This window comes from Somniosus microcephalus, chromosome 7, assembly GCF_052327205.1.
Source record: "Somniosus microcephalus isolate GS21.2 chromosome 7, FLI_Smic_1.0, whole genome shotgun sequence".
Classification (NCBI taxonomy): domain Eukaryota; kingdom Metazoa; phylum Chordata; class Chondrichthyes; order Squaliformes; family Somniosidae; genus Somniosus; species Somniosus microcephalus.
The window spans coordinates 136,366,663-136,385,339 of NC_140993.1; the positions used below are offsets into that span (position 1 = coordinate 136,366,663).

Genomic DNA, 18,677 nt, shown 5'->3' on the forward strand with positions numbered 1-18,677 from the left:
ATTGTAATAAGTGTAATTATACACAAGTTATAAATATCAGGAGAGGGGTTTATGTTGATACACATTTCACAAAGGCTAGGTTGCAAAATCAATCTCCAAGTATGAAAAGCATCACAGTGAAATACAGACGTAATCCATAACATGGTGAAAGCCAACTTCTATCGATGTCTCTTTTAAACATTCATTAAAAAACCTTCATTGCACAGTACTAAGACTGCTTATGCTCCTGTATATTTCCATGAGCAGAGACTTAACACAGGATAGATTACAGCATTTGTATAATTACATATAGGACAACATTTTAGTACTAGCTTCCTTATCCTGATTATAAAATAATGCAAGGATTCTAATAATAATTAGGGTAATATCTAAGAATACCACTGAATGATAATTCATATAGATCTGAAAAGTTGACTAGCTACTGCAGAGTGCACAATAATACAGTACTCTAAAGTGCAATATGCAATGTTTCTGATCTAAAAAAAGGGTCCTTATTTCAAATCACTTTCCTGAAACAAAATCTAGAAAATTCAGCCATTTTCATTGTGGTCTATTTTGAATGTCAGATGCTGATCCCTACTTGGAACTGAATTATAAAACTCAAAACTCTTGAAAGGTGACAAGGGAGGGGACCTTATAGGAGGTATACAAGACACTAAGCAGAATAGAAAAGGTAAATCATGACTGCAGGACATTGGTGAATAAGTACAGGGTACAAACGAGTAAAGGCAAGTGCAGGAATGATGTGAGGAAGCACTTCTTCATGTAAAGAGTGATTAAAACCTGGAATGGTTCTATGGGTAGATTGTGGAGGAAAGATTCTGGCTGTGATTGGAAAGCGGAATCATAGGTTTCTATGGAAGGATGGCCTTGTTCATATATCAGTGTGGTCAACCTCTCATGCATTTCCAATGTCCTCTCAACATGTTTCAAGTATTTTCTTCAACAAAGCAATGTTTATTTTTTTTGATTATTTAAAGAAACCTTTTTATTTCACTAATACTGAATTAAGATTCCTTTTAAAGATTGAAAGCTAGCATTAACAGCGACAGATATTTGTTATCTTTATGTAAACACAACTAATATGTTCATTTAAAAAAAAAGAAAACCTGTGCACCTTCAGCAAGGGGATCCAGACTGCTTGGTACTTCTATTTTAGATGGAAGCTATACTTCTAGTGCTTTGACTGTCTTATAGTTAACATGTGTTTAATCCATGGTTGAGGATGTGAGAATTAGGAAAGGATTTTGCGATAGTAAATTGATGCATCTAGTCACTGCTAGTGGTAAGAACTGTTCTAGTCTGAGTATCTTAGGCAGTCTCCATGTTCCTGAGGGACAGGACCTGTGGATAGAACAATGCATCCGAAGGGACCTCAATGTTGGTTATTGTCTTTGTGGTATTCTGGATTGCTGGTCAGAGTTGTTGTATCTCAGGCCTGACCAAATGATGTGAAGGAGTGCGCCAGTTTGGCTGCATCCTTTCCAGCATTCAGACAGCAACAGGTAAAATTAGTGAAGCTAATGCACAGGATGATGGTGTACAAGTTTGAGTTGGTCCTCACACATTTTACTGCAAGTGGTAGTTGGGTTTGTTCCCAAATTTTCCTCCTTTCTTGCAAATGGGAGCTGCACAAGTGACCAAACCCAATAATGCCCCAGAAATGATAGGATAGCTCCTGTGCATCTATGTCCACATATTATCTCCTATGTAGCTACCCAAACCCATGTGTACAAACACTTAACATGTTTGCTCAAAATCCTTTGTCTGCATATATGTACACATATACACATATAGCAGCTTAGTTGAAGAAATGCAAGTGATGCCCTTTCAAAAATTGACATCTATGTTGATGAAATTGTAAGGTGTTTCCTGTAGCTCTCAATACCTAAAAGGAAACCACATCTATATTTACAATAGAGATATTAGGGTTCAGCAAACTCAGCCAAACAATTTTAGTTATGTACTCAGCAGAGCTGAGAAAGAAAATAAGTCTGTATTGGTGAAATATTCCTATTTAAGCCAATAGTCATTAATAGTTCCAGAGTCACGAATCATTTCGCTTTTTCCACTTAAGTCAGGAAATTGCCTTTTAGACATGGAGAACAATTTCCCCTCCCTTTTTTTCTCCCCCACTTATCACCCTGGCGTTGAGTTCTTCCTGGGATACAGTTCCACAATACCTTACTAAAATGACTTATTCATGTGAGCCTTGATAAAGTGTCCACATGATTTTCTACCACTGGTGCATAACAGCAGATTCTGATGATGTTCCCACGAGTGCCACACATGCACACTTCCAGAAGGGGGGCACTGGATGGTGATAGATAGTGTGAAACCAAACTATGTCCCCTCCCTAACACCGAGCCACGAAGGCCAATTACAATGCCCCCAACTCTGGTCTAGCTGAAATCAGGTAACTCAGTATAGCAGGGGGAACAAACCTGGGACCCTCTGGTCTGGATATCTCTCAATGAGTTTTGAGTCATCCAGAAGGCTTAGATGTGAACAACTTTTATCAATGACATACTCAAAAATAAAAATATTTAAGTCTGTTATATAATCTGGACAAGAAGTGCTTTTTTCAAACTGTAGAGAACTTGTTAAGTTATTAATAAAAATCAGTATGATAATGCAACCCTTGCAAATAGGAGAGCTGCAAATTGAAGCACTTTCTACTTTGTGTTCTTACACAGCTTAAGAACTCAAGTTAGAGCTTTAAGAATAAGAACAAATGAAAACAAATATTTTATGTAAGAAGCCTTAAAAATAGCTTGAGCTGAATTAAGAGTTATATTTTACAGCAATAGCACACAAAATGAAAGCATTACTCCTAATGACATCAATACGCCCATCTACATAGAAGAACTAGACCAGTGAATAACTTCCAGCATTCATAGTATTTTGCTTTTGTATCAGTGAATGATTATGTAGCTTTGTCTGAAAGCACAAATAGTATACAGACAGGAACACAGAGTAAGAATATAACCAAAGCAGTAACAAAGTCAAAAAACAAGATTTGCTGCATTAAGCTAGAAGTTTACATTACTACTAGTAGAGCAATAGCAATGTTCAGATCAGTTAATTTAGATCTGCAAAAATTCCCAGTACATGCACTCAGAACCTTTTGATTCAAATTCCAATTCTTCCATCTTTGCACCTGCTTTTGCAGTTGTTCCTTCAATGTTTACTTTCAACATCTATTCAAAGATAAAAAATTGTGCTTGAACTGCAAGGTGCATCCATTTTAGAGTTTTTTAAAAATAAAAAACAATTACCGCAGGTCTCAGTTTTTAATCTTGATTTAAAACGATCCCTGGTGAATGCCCTTGATGGCTTAGTGGGTAATGCACCACCTAAAATAGTACTGAGCCATATGTATGTAGCATGAGGTATAAGGTTCAATCCCCAGTCTGCAGAGTTGGCTGATTTTCATTTGGGCAGTAGTAGGGGTTCTACAGCTGGTTTCAAAGTTCAAGTAGGATTCCTGCACCTATTCACTACCCAGTGGCCCCTGCTGAAAGTGTTGAATAGTCTGTCACTCACTATCAAGGCTCACCCACAAAGACTGGCCATTTGGGCAAATTACCCGAGGGTTGTCAACGCTTGTGGAATCAATCATAAAACACCACAAGTCAATGCCTTCAGAAGTAGTTTTGGGGGGGGGGGGGGGGGGGGGGGGGGGGGGGGGGGGAGAACAAACACAGAAAAATCCCCAGTATCCTAACACCATCCTACCCGATCTGCTCACATGTCTAATCATTCATTATTGCCTAGCTAGAACATGCTAAATGTTCAATAATATTTTAAATAAAGCAGTAGTGCTGTAATATATATGGCAGGTTCAATTCAAATATAACTATTCACAATTTTATGCTAGAATTTAGAAATTGAAAGAAAAAAATACATTGGTTAACAGTTCAGTAACGGGCGCCTGAATGAGCATTTACTCATTTACACAAAGCTATGGGTTCTCATTTACACAAAGCTATGGGTTATGTGTTGTAGTGCCATAAGAAAGGAACTGATTTCTCTATCATTACTTTCAATTCCTGTTTTTGTAAAGAGGTCATTAATAAAGAGAATATTCCAGTTTTTATTTTAACAGTATACCTCATCCTATCTGAGTTAGAAGGAGAAAAAAAAATCTAGTTCTTAAACAGTAGCTTAGACTATCAGCTGAATGTAACGGAACTTGGAATTATAGGTTCCATAATTCTGCGGCCATAAGTTATTAACTTAACCATTTTATAGACATTCACATTAATACATTAAATTTGGCTAAAGTTCATACAAAACAAATAATACTGTTTTATCAGCCCAAACCTGCAATTTTGAAATCAGGATTAGTTCTACTGAAACCTAGTTTCTTGCTCTACAATGCCATCCACACCTAAACTCGTCTTCACACACATAAATCAGCATGATTCCAACCGAACGAGGATAAAAGTTAATTTGTACCAATTATGGACACTTTTTTTGCTTTTACATTGAAACGATGAGTTGGGAATCTCTACTCGGTTTTAATGGATTTCAAATCTGGCAGCTTCTCGAGCAACATTTTGTGGGCAACACCAATACTAGCAACAATTCCACCCTCATTCAACTCAGTATCAGTATAATCAATAGCCTTTCCTTGGAGAGTTGTCATTTGACCACCAAGTGCTTCCAAAAGGGCATTGCCAGCACAGATGTCCCACTTCTTGATATTAGTTACATGAAGGTACACATCAGCATGGTCAGGCTGTTTATCATCAGGTATATTCAGCAGGGACAGCACTTTATAACCTACAAAAAATACAAGATGTTGGTAAATTTTCTTTGGCAAAAAATGTAAATGAACTCAAGAAATTCAAGATGTAATAAAAAGGCCCCAGTTCTCAATGGTTTGGATTTTGCTTCATTTTTCTCAGGCCAGTAGTTTTGAACATTTGCCCAGTATGATGTCCATATCTCCAAGTTCTGGAAGATATACATCAATATTACATCTTAACTAGATCAGCATTTTCACAGCTTTCATGTTACAATTCTTAAGTATCATACAAAACAGTATTCAAAAGCCACCAGAAACCCTCCCAAAAAAGGTAAAAATTAATAGGATGTTGAGCGATGAAGCAATAACTTCAAATGTAGCATTCACACTTGGCTGTCAGAGTTTCTGGAGACCACTGTCAACTAACAGCGTGCAGTGTGATCACGTTGAACCCATGTGGAACATGCCTGTGAAGTTTGTTCAGATTTGTGGTGCCAACAAAGGGTCTGATCACTTTTATCCTCTTTGAACAATGAAACTACAAGAACAAAACCACTCATCTCCTGTTGTTTACATCACTAACTTTTCATTAAATGAATTATCACTTGATATCTATGGAGTGAATACGAGAGAAATGTTGATTTAAGTCCCAGACTATTATAATGAATTACAATAAACTGTGCAAAATAAAGACTTAAAAAATAATCTGTATTTTCCACCTATTCTTACCTGCCCCTCCGGCTTCTCTAATGTCACTGTCATTTCCAAATGCCTTTCGAGCAAATGCTTTCCCTGTGCCTGTATGTGACCGGGAAATTATAATTTTGGGGTCCTTCTCGTTGTATGATTTACGCATGCTCACATTTGATCCTCCGTGTACCATTGCCCATGCTGTCAGACAGAAAAAGAATTACCATTAAGACAGCCATACAATTCTACTTTCTATTTTGTTGCATAATGGCTTTTTAAATATTTAGAAATTAAAAATATATTGTTGACTTAATTGCACATATATGCCCATCTCAACATTTTATTAATTTGCTGGCATGCTTAAAATATTTAATTTACCCACTGAGAGCAGAGTTCTGAGTAGGTTTGTAATCTGGGAATGGTACCTACAATTCTACAAATATGATAGGGAGGGATAAAAAGAAAAATGGAAAATATGAGAGGGCGAGAGAGGAAAAGTTTCAAGTGTGACTCCACATCAGAGCTGAGGACTGATTGGTTAAGGTCACACCTGAAACCTTAACCCAACTTATTCTCCCAGATGCTGATCAACCTTCTGTGATTTCAAACATTTTGTTTTTATAATGTAAGAGAAGGGAGCTGCGAGAGGAGTCAATAAATAAGTGAACAAAGAATATATAAACAAGACTATTTTGAAGAAATTATGACAGCAAAAGCAAGAAAAATAAGAAAAAAATGAATAACAGGATGACAGCGAAAAAGGATGTTAAAATAACAAGCAAGCAATGAACTCTTCTAGACTGATTTTTGAGATATAATTGCTTTCCTTACCTGTAAAATCAGCAAATGGCTTATGTATTACTCCAATCACTGGTTTTCCATTCACAGCCACGCACACCATAGTGGTGACATAATGTAAAAGTTTTTCTGCACAAGAGACAAAACAAAACACAGTAAGTAAGTTATCCATATTTTTCTTTGGTGCTGCAATGCATTTCAATTTTGAATTCCAATTTTGTTCTACTGCCTGTTAATTTTCCCTTTTCTTTAAAAGGCAATGCTGGAGATATTCAAATTAGGTCTCAAGGTTTACAAATGCAGCATAGGATTCCAGAACAATCGGATAAAGCTTACCTGAGTTTCAGGAGAACTGGAGCTCACATCAGCCTAAATATTTTCTAAGTAAAGCAATCAAACTCCTTTCTGAACCTCACACATAGAAACATAGAAGATAGGAGCAGCAGTAGGCCATTCGGCCTCTCGAGCCTGGTCCGGCATTTAATGAGATCATGGCTGATCATCCAAATTCAGTACCCTGTCCCTGCTTTCTCCTCATATCCCTTGATCCCTTTAGCCTTAAGAAATATATCTAACTCCTTCTTGAATAATTTTATGAATTGGCCTCAACTGCCTTTTGTGGTCAAGAATTCCACAGGTTCACCACTCTCTGGGTGAAGAATTTCCTCCTCATCTCTGTCCTAAATGGCTTACCCCTTATCATTAGACTGTGACCCCTGGTTCTGGACTCCACCGCCATCGGGAACATCCTTCCTGCATCTAGTCTGTCTAGTCCTGTTAGAATTTTATAAGTTTCAATGAGATCCCCTCTCATTCTTCTAAACTCCAGCGAATATAAGCCCAATCGACTCAATCGGTCCTCATACGTCATTCCTGCCATCCCAGGTATCAGTCTGGTGAATCTTCGCTGCATTCCCTCCATGGCAAGAACATCCTTCCTCAGATAAGGTGACCAAAACTGCACACAATACTCAAGGTGTAGTCTCACCAAGGCCCTGTACAACTGCAGCAAGATATCCTTGCTCCTGTACTCGAATCCTCTCGCTATGAAGGTCAACATGCCATCTGCCTTCTTAACCGCCTGCTGCATCTGCATGCTTACCTTCAGCAACTGATGCACAAGGACACCCAGATCTTGTTGCACTTCCCCTTCTCCCAATCTATTGCTGTTCAGATAATAATCTGCCTTCCTGTTTTTGCCACCAAAGTGGATAACCTCACATTAATCCACATTATACTGCATCTGCCATGCATCTGCCCAATCACCCAACCTGTCCAAATCATACTGGAGTTTCTTGGCATCCTCCTCACAGCACACACATCCACCCAGCTTTGTGTCATCTGCAAATTTGGAGATATTACATCTAGTTCCCTCATCCAGATCATTAATATATATTGTGAATAGCTGGGGTCCAAGGGCCAATCCCTGCGGTACCCCACTAGTCACTGCCTGCCACTTGGAAAAAGACCCGTTTATTCCAACTCTTTTCTTCCTGTCTGCCAACCAGTTCTCTATCCAAGTCACTACCTTACGCCCAATCCCATGTGCTTTAACTTTACACGCTAATCTCTTATGCGGGACCTTATCGAAAGCCTTCTGAAAGTCCAAATACACCACATCCACTGGTTCTCCCTTATCTATTCTACCAGTTACATCCTCAAAAAATTCCAGTAGATTAGTCAAGCACGATTTACCTTTTGTAAATCCATGTTGACCTTGTCCAATCCTGTCACTGTTTTCCAAGTGCTCTGCTATTACATCTTTTATAATGGACTCTAGCATTTTCCCCACTACCGATGTCAGGCTTACCGGTCTATAATTCCCCGTTTTCTCTCTACCACCTTTTTTGAATAGTGGGGTTACATTAGCTACCCTCCAATCCATGGGAACTGTTCCAGAGTGTATAGAATTTTGGAAGATGACCAGCAATGCATCTACTATTTCTAGGGCCACTTCCTTAAGTACCCTAGGATGTAGATTATCAGGCCCTGGGGATTTATTGGCCTTCAATCCCATTAATTTCCCTAACAGCATTTCCCTGCAAATACTGATTTCATTCAGTTCCTCCCTCTCATTAGACCCTATGTTCCCCGACATCTCTGGGAGGTTATTTGTGTCCTCCTTTGTGAAGACAGAACCAAGTATGTATTTAATTGGTCTGCCATTTCTTTGTTCCCCATTATAAATTCCCCTGATTCTGACTGCAAGGGACCTACGCTTGACTACACCAATCTTTTTCTCTTCACATATCTATAGAAGCTTTTACAGTCAGTTTTTATGTTCCCTGCAAGCTTACTCTCATACTCTATTTTCCCCCTCTTAATTAATCCCTTTGTCCTCCTTTGCTGAATCCTAAACTGCTCCCAATCCTCAGGTTTGCTGCTTTTTCTGGCCAATTTATATGTCCTCTCCTTGGATCTTATGCTATCCCTAATTTCCCTTGTTAGCCATGGTTGAGTCACCTTCTTTGTTTTATTTTTATGCCAAACAGGGATGAACAAATTCTGTAGTTCATCCATGCGATCTTTAAATGTTTGCCATTGCCTATCTACCGTCAACCCTTTGAGTAATATTCCCCAATCCATCCTAGCCAACTCGCGCCTCATACCATCGTAGTTTCCTTCATTTAAATTCAGGACCCTAGTCTCCGAGTGAAATACTTCACTTTCCATCTTAATGAAGAATTCTATCATATTATGATCGCTCCGCCCGAAGGGGCCCCGCACAACAAGATTGCGAATTAATCCTTTCTCATTACATAATACCCAGTCTAAGATGGCCTGATCTCTAGTTGGTTCCTCGACATATTGGTCCAGGAAACCATCCCGTATACACTCTAGGAATTCCTCCTCCACAATATTGTTACTAATTTGGTTAGCCCAATCTATATGTAGATTAAAGTCACCCATGATAACTGCTGTGCCCTTATTGCACGCGTCTCTAATTTCCCGTTTAATGCCATCCCCAAACTCAGCATTACTGTTTGGGGGTCTGTATACAACTCCCACTAACGTTTTCTGCCCCATGATATTTCTCAGTTCTACCCATACAGATTCCACATCATCAGAGCCAATATCCTTCCTTACCATTGTGTTAATCTCCTCTTTAACTAGCAATGCTACCCCACCTCCTTTTCCTTTTTGCCTGTCTTTCCTGAATATTGAATACCCCTGGATGTTGAATTCCCAGCCTTGGTCACCCTGGAGCCATGTCTCCGTAATCCTAATTATATTATATCCGTTTACTTCTATTTGCCCAGCTAATTCATCCACTTATTACGAATGCTCCTCGCATTAAGACACAAAGCAGTCAGGCTTGTTTTTTTTAACACTCTTAGACCTTATAGAATTATTATTTACTGTGGCCATGTTTGATTTAAACCCTTGATTTCTCTGACTGCCACTTTTGCTTTTCTCCTTCCTGTCTTTTGCTTCTATCCTTGCTTCCCTTTCCTCTGTCTCCCTGCACAGGTTCCCAACCCCCTGCCATTTTAGTTTAAACCCTCCCCAATAGCACTAGCAAACACTCCCCCTAGGACATCGGTCCCAGTCCTGCCCAGGTGCAAACTGTCCAGTTTGTACTGGTCCCACCTCCCCCAGAACCGGTTCCAATGTCCCAGGAATTTGAATCCCTCCCCCTTGCACCATTCCTCTAGCCACGTATTCATCACAAATTCATAAAAACTTTCTCAGTCCTATAAAAACTTTACTCGGACTGTTGCAACATAGAAATCAGTACTAGAAATATTTGACTTATTCAAGTAGCAGTAGATTGAAAATCTTATATAATTAATGAATTTGATTAGGTGGATGTCTGAAGCAGGGTTCCATGTGAATATGAACTGGTGTAAAGCCCATGATAGATGTACTGTTTCAGTCAGGCAACGGATTCTCTGGTGTTCTGCAGAACAAAAGCTACTGTGACATTATAAAAATAAGTCCAATTTCAGAAATTATACTTGTAACATATACTGGATGCAATGTGTTATTCCGTATACTGTAATATGTAGAAATTAGTGGTTCCTACCTTCTTTCCACATTTGACATACTGTTTTGGCTTTCATTTTGCGAGTGGTGTGCATTGCATTGCAGACTGGATAGATAATTAGTTCCCACATGATTAAGCCAGAGGTGATTAGATGCGAGGTTGCATGGGGAATTATTTCAATGCCTGATATAACTTCTGCATATCACTGTGCAAATAATTAGTTCAAAGGTGTATCTTTATTATAGCTTTCAGCATCTTACAGCTGGTCCCATGTTTACAATGACATCACTAAGGTGTGGCATCTACATAGAAAGTAATCAAGGATGGAGCCTTGATGCACGGTGGAGGTGATTGTGCAAGTATGGGAGAAGAAACCATTGCAGGAGATGTGCTTGCTGTATTGGGACAGGTCGAAGTGGAACCATTGCAGAGCAACAGAGAACAGGTGGTACAGAAGAATAGTGTGACCAATCATGATCCGAACATAAGAAATAGGAGCAGGAGTAGGCCATCTGGCCCTTCGAGCCAACATTTCCCAATCTCTCATCATTCGTCAGTTTCCACATGTATGCTGATGACACCCAGCTCTATCTCACTACCTCCTCGATCTCTCCATGGTGTCTAAATTGTCAGACTGCTTGTCCGACATACAGTTCTGGGTGAGCAAAAATTTCTCCAATTAAATATTGGGAAGACCGAAGCCATTGTTTTCGGTCCCCGCCACAAACTCTGTTCCCTAGCCACTGACTCCATCCCTCTCCCTAACATCTGTCTGAGGCTGAACCACACTGTTCGCAACCTTGGTGTCATATTTGACCCCGAAATGAGCTTCCGAACACATATCTGCAGCATAACAAAGACCGCCTACTTTCACCTCCGTAACATCGCCCGTCTCCGCCCTTGCCTCAGCTCATCTGCTGCTGAAACCCTCATCCATGCCTTTGTTACCTCTAGACTTGACTATTCCAACGCACTCCTGGCTGGCCTCCCACATTCCACCCTACGTAAACTTGAGGTCATCTAAAACTCGGCTGCCCATGTCCTAACTTGCACCAAGTCCCGTTTGCCCATCACCCCTGTGCTCGCTGACATACATTGGCTCAATTTCAAAATTCTCATCCTTGTTGTCAAATCCCTCCATATCTCTAATCTCCTTCAGCCCCACAACGCCCCCGAGATATCTGCGCTCATCTAATTCTGCCCTCTTGAGCATCCCTGATTATAATCGCTCAACTTTTGGTAGCCGTGCCTTCTGTTGCCTAGGCCCTAAGCTCTTGGAATTCCCTGCCTAAACCTGTCTGCCTCGCTTTCCTCCTTTAAGACGCTTCTTAAAACCTACCTCTTTGACCAAGCTTTTGGTCAGCTGCCCTCATTTATCCCTATGTGGATCGGTGTCAAATTTTCTGTCTTAAAATACTCCTGTGCAGCGCCTTGGAATGTTTTACTATGTTAAAAGCGCTATATAAATACAAGTTCTTGTTCTTGTTGTTGTTATTCAATAAGATCATGTCTGATCTTCTACCTCATCTCCACTTTCCTGCACTATCCCTATATCCCTCGGTTCCTTTACTATCCAAAAATCTATCGATCTCTGTCTTGAATATACTCAACGACTGAGCCTCCACAGCCCTCTGAAGTAGAGAATTCCAAATATTCACCACCCTCAGTGAAGAAATTTCTCATCTCAGTCCTAAATGGCCGACCCCTTATTCTGTGACCCCTGGTTCTAGACTTCCCAGTCGGGGGAAACATCCTCCCTGCATCTACCCTGTCAAGCCCTGTAAGAATTTTGTACGTTTCAATTAGATCACCTCTCATTCTTCTAAACTCTAGAGAATCTAGGCCTAGTCTACTCAATCTGTCCTCATTGGACAATCCGCCCATCCCAGGAACCAGTCTGCTGAACCTTCGTTGCACTCCCTCTATGGCAAGTATATCCTTCCTTTAGGTAAGGAGACAAAAACTGTACACAATACTCCAGGTGTGGTTTCAGCAGGGCCCTATATAATTGCAGTAAGACGTCTTTACTCTTATACAGTAAACTCTCGTTTAAACGGCACATAATTATCCAGAATTCTCTAATAACTGTCAAAATTCAGGAGTAGGTTCACGAACCCAAAGATAAGTTTTACTGTATACAGGGTATTTGTGGCTGTGTAACCGGGGTTCTCGTACCTTTTGCCGTGTAACCGCAGCTCCTGCACCTCTGGTTGTGTAACCGGGTCCCCTGTACCTGTGGCCGTGTAACTGGGGCTCCAGAACTTGTGGCCGTGTAACCAGGACTCCTGCACATGTGGCCGTGTAACCAAGGCTCCTGCACAAGTGGCCATGTAACCGCGGCTCCTGTACCTGTGGCCATGTAACAGGGACTCCAGTACCTGTGGCCGTGTAACAGGGACTCCTAGATCTGTGGCCGTGTAACCAGGGCTCCAGTGCCTGTGGCCGTGTAACAGGGACTCCTAGATCTGTGGCCTTGTAACCGGGGCTCCAGTACCTGTGGCCGTGTAACAGGGACTCCTAGATCTGTGGCTGTGTAACCGCGGCTCCAGTACCTGTGGCCGTGTAACAGGGACTCCTAGATCTGTGGCCATGTAACCGCGGCTCCAGTACCTGTGGCCGTGTAACAGGGACTCCTAGATCTGTGGCCGTGTAACCGGGGCTCCTGTACCTGTGGCTGTGTAATGGGGCTCTCATATCTTGGTAGCTATACCTCGCAGTTATCCGGAATTTTTAATCAACCGGCACCATCCCGGTCCCGTAGGTGCCGGATACAAAAGAGTTTACTGTACTCAAATCCTCTTGTGATAATGGCCAACATACCATTTGCTTTCCTAATTGCTTGCTGTATCTGCATGTTAACTTTCAGTGATTCGGGTACAAGGACACCCAGGTCCCTCTGAACACCAACATTTCCCAATCTCTCACCATTTAAAAAATATTCTGCTTTTCTATTTTTCCTATTAAAGTGGATAACTTCACATTTCTCCTCCATTTGTCATGTTCTTGCCCACTCACTTAGCCTGTCTATATCCCCTTGAAGCCTCCTTGCATCATAGAAACATAGAAGATAGGAGCAGGAGTAGGCCAATGAGATCATGGCTGATCATCCAAACTCAGTACCCTGTCCCTGCCTTCTCCCCATATCCCTGGATCCCTTTAGCCTTAAGAAATATATCTAACTCCTTCTTGAATATATTTAATGAATTGGCCTCAACAGCCTTCTGTGGTAGAGAATTCCACAGGTTCGCCACTCTCTGGGTGAAGAAATTCCTCCTCATCTCTGGCCTAAATGGCTTACCCCTTATCCTTAAGACTGTGACCCCTGGTTCTGGACTCCCCCGCCATCGGGAACATCTTTCCTGCATCTAGTCTGTCTAGTCCTGTTAGAATTTTATAAGTTTCAATGAGATCCCCTCTCATTCTTCTAAACTCCAGCGAGTATAAGCCCAATCGACCCAATCTCTCCTCATACGTCATTCCTGCCATCCCAGGTATCAGTCTGGTAAATCTTCGCTGCACTCCCTCCATGGCAAGAACATCCTTCTTCAGGGAAGGCGACCAAAACTGCACACAATACTCAAGGTGTGGTCTTACCAAGGCCCTGTACATCCTCCTCACAACTTACATTCCCACCCAGCTTTGTATCATCAGCAAACTTGGATATATTACATTTGGTCCCCTCATCCAAATCATTGATATAGATTGTGAATAGCTGAGGCCCAAGCACTGATCCTTACGGTACCCCACTAGTTAGGGCCTGCCAACCCGAAAATGGCCCGTTTATTCCTACTCTCTATTTTCTGTCCGTTAACCAATCCTCAATCCATGCTAGTATATTACCCCCAATCCCATGAGCCCTAATTTTGTTTAATAACCTCTTGTGTGGCACCTTATCAAATGCCTTCTGAAAATCCAAATACACCACATCCACTGGTTCCCCCTTATCTATTCTGCTAGTTAAAACCTCAAGAAACTCTAACAGATTTGTCAAACGCGATTTCCCTTTCATAAATCCGTGTTGACTTTGCCCAATCCTATTATTATTTTCTAAGTGCCCTGTTACCATGTCCTTAATAATAGATTCTAGCATTTTCCCTACTACTGATGTCAGACTAACTGGTCTGAAGTTCCCCGTTTTCTTTCTCCCTCCTTTCTTAAATAGTGGGGTTACATTTGCTACCTTCCAATCCGCGGGAACCGTTCTAGAATCTATGGAATTTTGGAAAATGACAACCAATGCATTCACTATCTCTATAGCCACCTCTTTCAAAACCCTAGGATGTAGGCCATCAGGTCCAGGGGATTTATCAGCTTTCAGTTCCATTAATTTCTCCAGTATTATTTTTTTACTAATACTAATTTCTTTCAGTTCCTCATTCTCGCTAGACCCTCCACTATTTCTGGGAAGTTTTTTGCGTCTTCTTCCGTGAAGACAGACACAAAGTATTTGTTTAATTTCTCTGCCATTTCCTTATTCCCCATTATAATTTCTCCTGTCTCAGCCTGAAAGGGACCCACATTTACTTTCCCTAATCTTTTCCTTTTTACATACCTGTAGAAGCTTTCAGTGTGTTTTTATGTCTCTCACTAGTTTACTCTCATTCTATTTTCCTTTTCTTTATCAATTTCTTGGTCCTCCTTTGCTGAATTCTAAAATCCTCCCAATCCTTAGCTTACTACTCTTTTTGGCAACATTATAAGCCTCTTCCTTTGATCTAATACGATCTTTAACTTCTCTTGTTAGCCACGGTTGGACCACTTTCCCCATGTTATAAATTATGTATTAATTCTTTAAATGCTAACCAGGGAGAATGGGATCCCGTAGGCCCTGTCAAATTTAACAGCAGGGCATGATTTGAATAGGAAGCCTCGGTTTCCGACCCGCACCCAGCCAGATCGAGAGGCTGGCTGGATCCAAGTGGGTAGGCCTGCGGCACTAGGCCGCACAGAGTAGGGAGGGAGGGATCGCATGGGGGGCCAGGGTCGGGCGGAGGAAGGTTCTGAAAAGATCGGGGTCAGCCTGGTGGAGCAAGGTTGGAGGGAAATTACAACAAGATCAAGGTCAGCCTGGAAGAGCAGGGGAGGGATCGCGAAAAGATCAAGGTCGACCTGGAGGAGGGGGGCGAGGGGTGCAAAAAAGATCGGTGGTCAGCCTGGAAGAGCCGGGGGTGGGAAATTGCAAGTAGATTGGGGTCGGTCTGGTGGAGCACGGTGGGGGAGGGATCGCGAGATCACGAAAAAAAATCGGGGGACAGCTCACTCCCTCCACCACCGGCGTACCGTGGCTGCAGTGTGTACCATCTACAAGATGCACTGCAGCAACTCGCCAAGGCTTCTTCTGCAGCACCTCCCAAACCCGTGACCTCTTCCACCTAGAAGGACAAGGGCAGCAGGCACATGGGAACACCACCACCTCCAAGTTCCCCTCCAAGTCACACACCATCCTGACTTGGAAATATATCGCCGTTCCTTCATCGTCGCTGGGTCAAAATCCTGGAACTCCCTACCCAACAGCACTGTGGGAGTACCTTCACCACACAGACTGCAACGGTTCAAGTATGATCATCACCACCTTCTCAAGGGCAATTAGGGATGGGCAATAAATGGTCTTGCCAGCGACGCCCACATCCCATGAACGAAGTTAAAAAAAGCCTGGAGGAGCAGGGGGTTGGGGTAGGGGAGATGCAAAAAGATCGGGGTCAGTAGGTGGGGCATCGCGAAAAGATTGGGGGGAATCACAGTAAGATCAGGGTCGGCCTGTAGGAGTAGGGGTAGATTGCAAAAACTCTAAGTTTACATTCTGCAAAAACAAGCAGACAACGGTACAGCAAGGGAAAAGCAGAGGGCAAACTAATCTCTGAACTCATCGAGATCAACAGACTTTTTTTGCCTAACTACACCTCACTACACAGGAAATATCATACCAGCTTGCCAAGCTTTGCTTCTCATAAGGACTCCAGTCTCAGCCAAGCAGCAATCTCAAGCCCTCAATCTGGCACAGCCCCCTTGATGGTTACCCAACTGTCGGGGAATTTTACTCTCTGAGCTGACACTCCTCTTGCTGAAATTATTTGATCACATTGAAGTAACAAGCTGCTTCTTTAATACACATCTGCTTATCTTGGATTCATATCCCTGTTCAGATGGACGATAAAGGACTGGACTGGAAGTGTCGCCCCAGGCATAGCTCATGCCACGCAAATAGGATTCATATGATGCTACCACTCAGGAGACAACATCAGACACCCAAGCCATGTATTGAACCACTGCAACTGAACCAACACCCTTGCCCTAGTGCTCTCACTAGTCAGAGAAGGCATTTAACTGGGTGGGGTGGGAATTCTTGTGAATTAAATTCTATACTCGAGCCCCACATCTGCTGTATGCACCAATGCCCCCAGGTCTCCAACACTCTCCTTCCACCAGAGTATAGACGCAGATGTTTTTCATCTCCCATTCTCTTGGCTTTAACATAAGAAACAGGTGCATTAGTACGCCATATGGCCCCTCAAACCTGCTCAGCCATTCAATAAGATCATGGCTGATCTTTGACCTTAACTCCACTTTCCCACCCGATCTCCATATCCCTTGATTCTGCTAGAGTCCAAAAATCTATCTATCTCAGCCTTGAATATACACAACGACTGAGCCTCCGTAGCCCTCTGGGGTTGAGAATTCCAAAGATTCACAACCCTGAGTGAAGAAATGTCTCCTCATCTCAGTCCTAAATGGCCAATCCCTTACCCTAAGACTATGCCCCCTCATTCCAGCCAGGGAAACAGCCTCGCTGCATTTACCCTGTCAAGCCCTCTCAGAATCTTTATTGTTTCAATGAGATCAACTCTCATTCTCCCAAATTCCAGAGAGTATAGGCCCATTCAACTCAATCTCTCCTCATAATCTTCTCCTGTCTTCAACCCTGCTTTCAGTCTCATTCTCCCAATTTAATAAAATATAATCTTTTCCTGATGCCTAGCCTCACTTTTCTCCCTCATACCCCGCAGAACTTAAGTGTTTGTTCACCAGTGAAGATGGCAGATGGTGTGTCGTGGAAGAACATGATCACGGCAGGGACCACAAACATGACAGACAAGTTGGGGCTGGCAAATGACATACAGCAGGACTCTGTCCAATACTGGACTAGTTTAGCAAGCTGCCAAGTAAATAGGCAAAATACATTTTATTTTACATTCTGCGCAGGTAGTAAGTGGCAGAGAGCAACCTCTCCCTCTTTTTTTTAAAAAAAGTCCTGGTTCTGCTTTTTCTTTTTTCCCTAAGCTTCTTTCATTTTTAGTACAGGAAACTTTGTGATATCCGGCACCAACGGGACCGAGCTGTTGCCGTCCCATCAAAACTGCCGGACAAACCAGCGCTAATGTTAAAACATACGGAAGCTTTTGAGCTCTGTATCTAGCAACAAACCCTGTTGCTTAGCAACAGCTTCTAAACACCGTAGCTTGCAAGCATCTCTGTAGCTAAGCAACAGCTTTAGCTAGACCTTGCAGAGCCTGACTGGTGAAAAAAAAGCAACAAAAAGAAAAAAAACTTACCTCCTGAATTTTGCCGGTGGCTCGAGCATTCCGGACAGTTAACCTCCGGATAAACCAAAGTTTCCTGTAACTCCATTTTCCAATGATTTTTCTGTCAGCTCATTTTTAGCCCATTCTGTGCTTTTTCTCTTTCCCTACTTTCCCATTCTGCTTCATAAGACTTTTACCAAGCAGAAATGAATTTTTAAAAGAACAGTTCTCAAAATCCATATTGCTTTATAACAGTGTGTCCTCTAATTCCCATGAATAGCAACATGGGAGATCTACAATTAAAAATCTTGTATATAACAGCCACTTCCTATCCACAAACCTTACTTCCTGCCGTCACAATTTTTGGCAAAAGATTACAATGTAAAAATTGTATGTCAACATTTATAATGGCAATTTTTCTATGCGAACCGTTCTCTGTCACAATGTAGTTGCAGGCTCTGGCCACTAGATGGCATGAAGGCTTTAAGTCTCCCAACAGTCACCTAGAATTTCCATGGGGGTTCTCCTGATCAACTACTGTAACTACGTTGGAAGATCAGCAGGAACCCAGAGAAATGGCCATTGTTCCACTGGGGGGTTTTCCAGTGAAGTTTGACAGATGATCGTGAGAACACCTTTGGAAATTCTACCCCTGTATTTCCAAGTTGCTCTGAATGCCACTTTCCTTTTCACAGGGAATTTATTGCTTTAAATTTTATCTCTTTCTATTTTTCTTCCATAAATTTATTTTGATTTATTCCTGCTCTCATCCTTTTTGTCCCCCTCCTGGAGTGTGCAGCCATCTTCACTCTTCTAGTTTCTCTTTACCCCATTGGTCTCCCCCTTGCCACAATCAAGGTCTCTAACATTCCCAGTACCTGGCCTCCTCTTTTCTTCACTGTCTTGCTGTTCAGCATATGCCTCTGCC

The 18,677-nt window shown here is 41.9% G+C and overlaps 1 protein-coding gene across 2 annotated transcripts in view; it reads right to left on the reverse strand.

Annotated features, from left to right (window-relative positions):
* The window catches only part of LOC147114905 (inositol monophosphatase 3-like), a 54,854-nt gene that overhangs the window by 13,049 nt on the left and 23,128 nt on the right, over positions 1-18,677 (reverse strand). Inside the window, exons 3-5 of one of the 2 annotated variants that reach the window (XM_085992979.1) lie at positions 6,275-6,370; positions 5,483-5,644; positions 3,682-4,788 (exon numbers count right to left, since the gene is read on the reverse strand). In XM_085992979.1, coding sequence (XP_085849105.1) covers positions 4,514-4,788; positions 5,483-5,644; positions 6,275-6,370 — 533 coding nt within the window. In that variant the 3' untranslated portion in view covers positions 3,682-4,513. Of the gene's footprint in view, positions 1-3,681; positions 4,789-5,482; positions 5,645-6,274; positions 6,371-18,677 lie in introns of those variants that run through there. The other variant, XM_085992980.1, reaches the window with a different exon arrangement.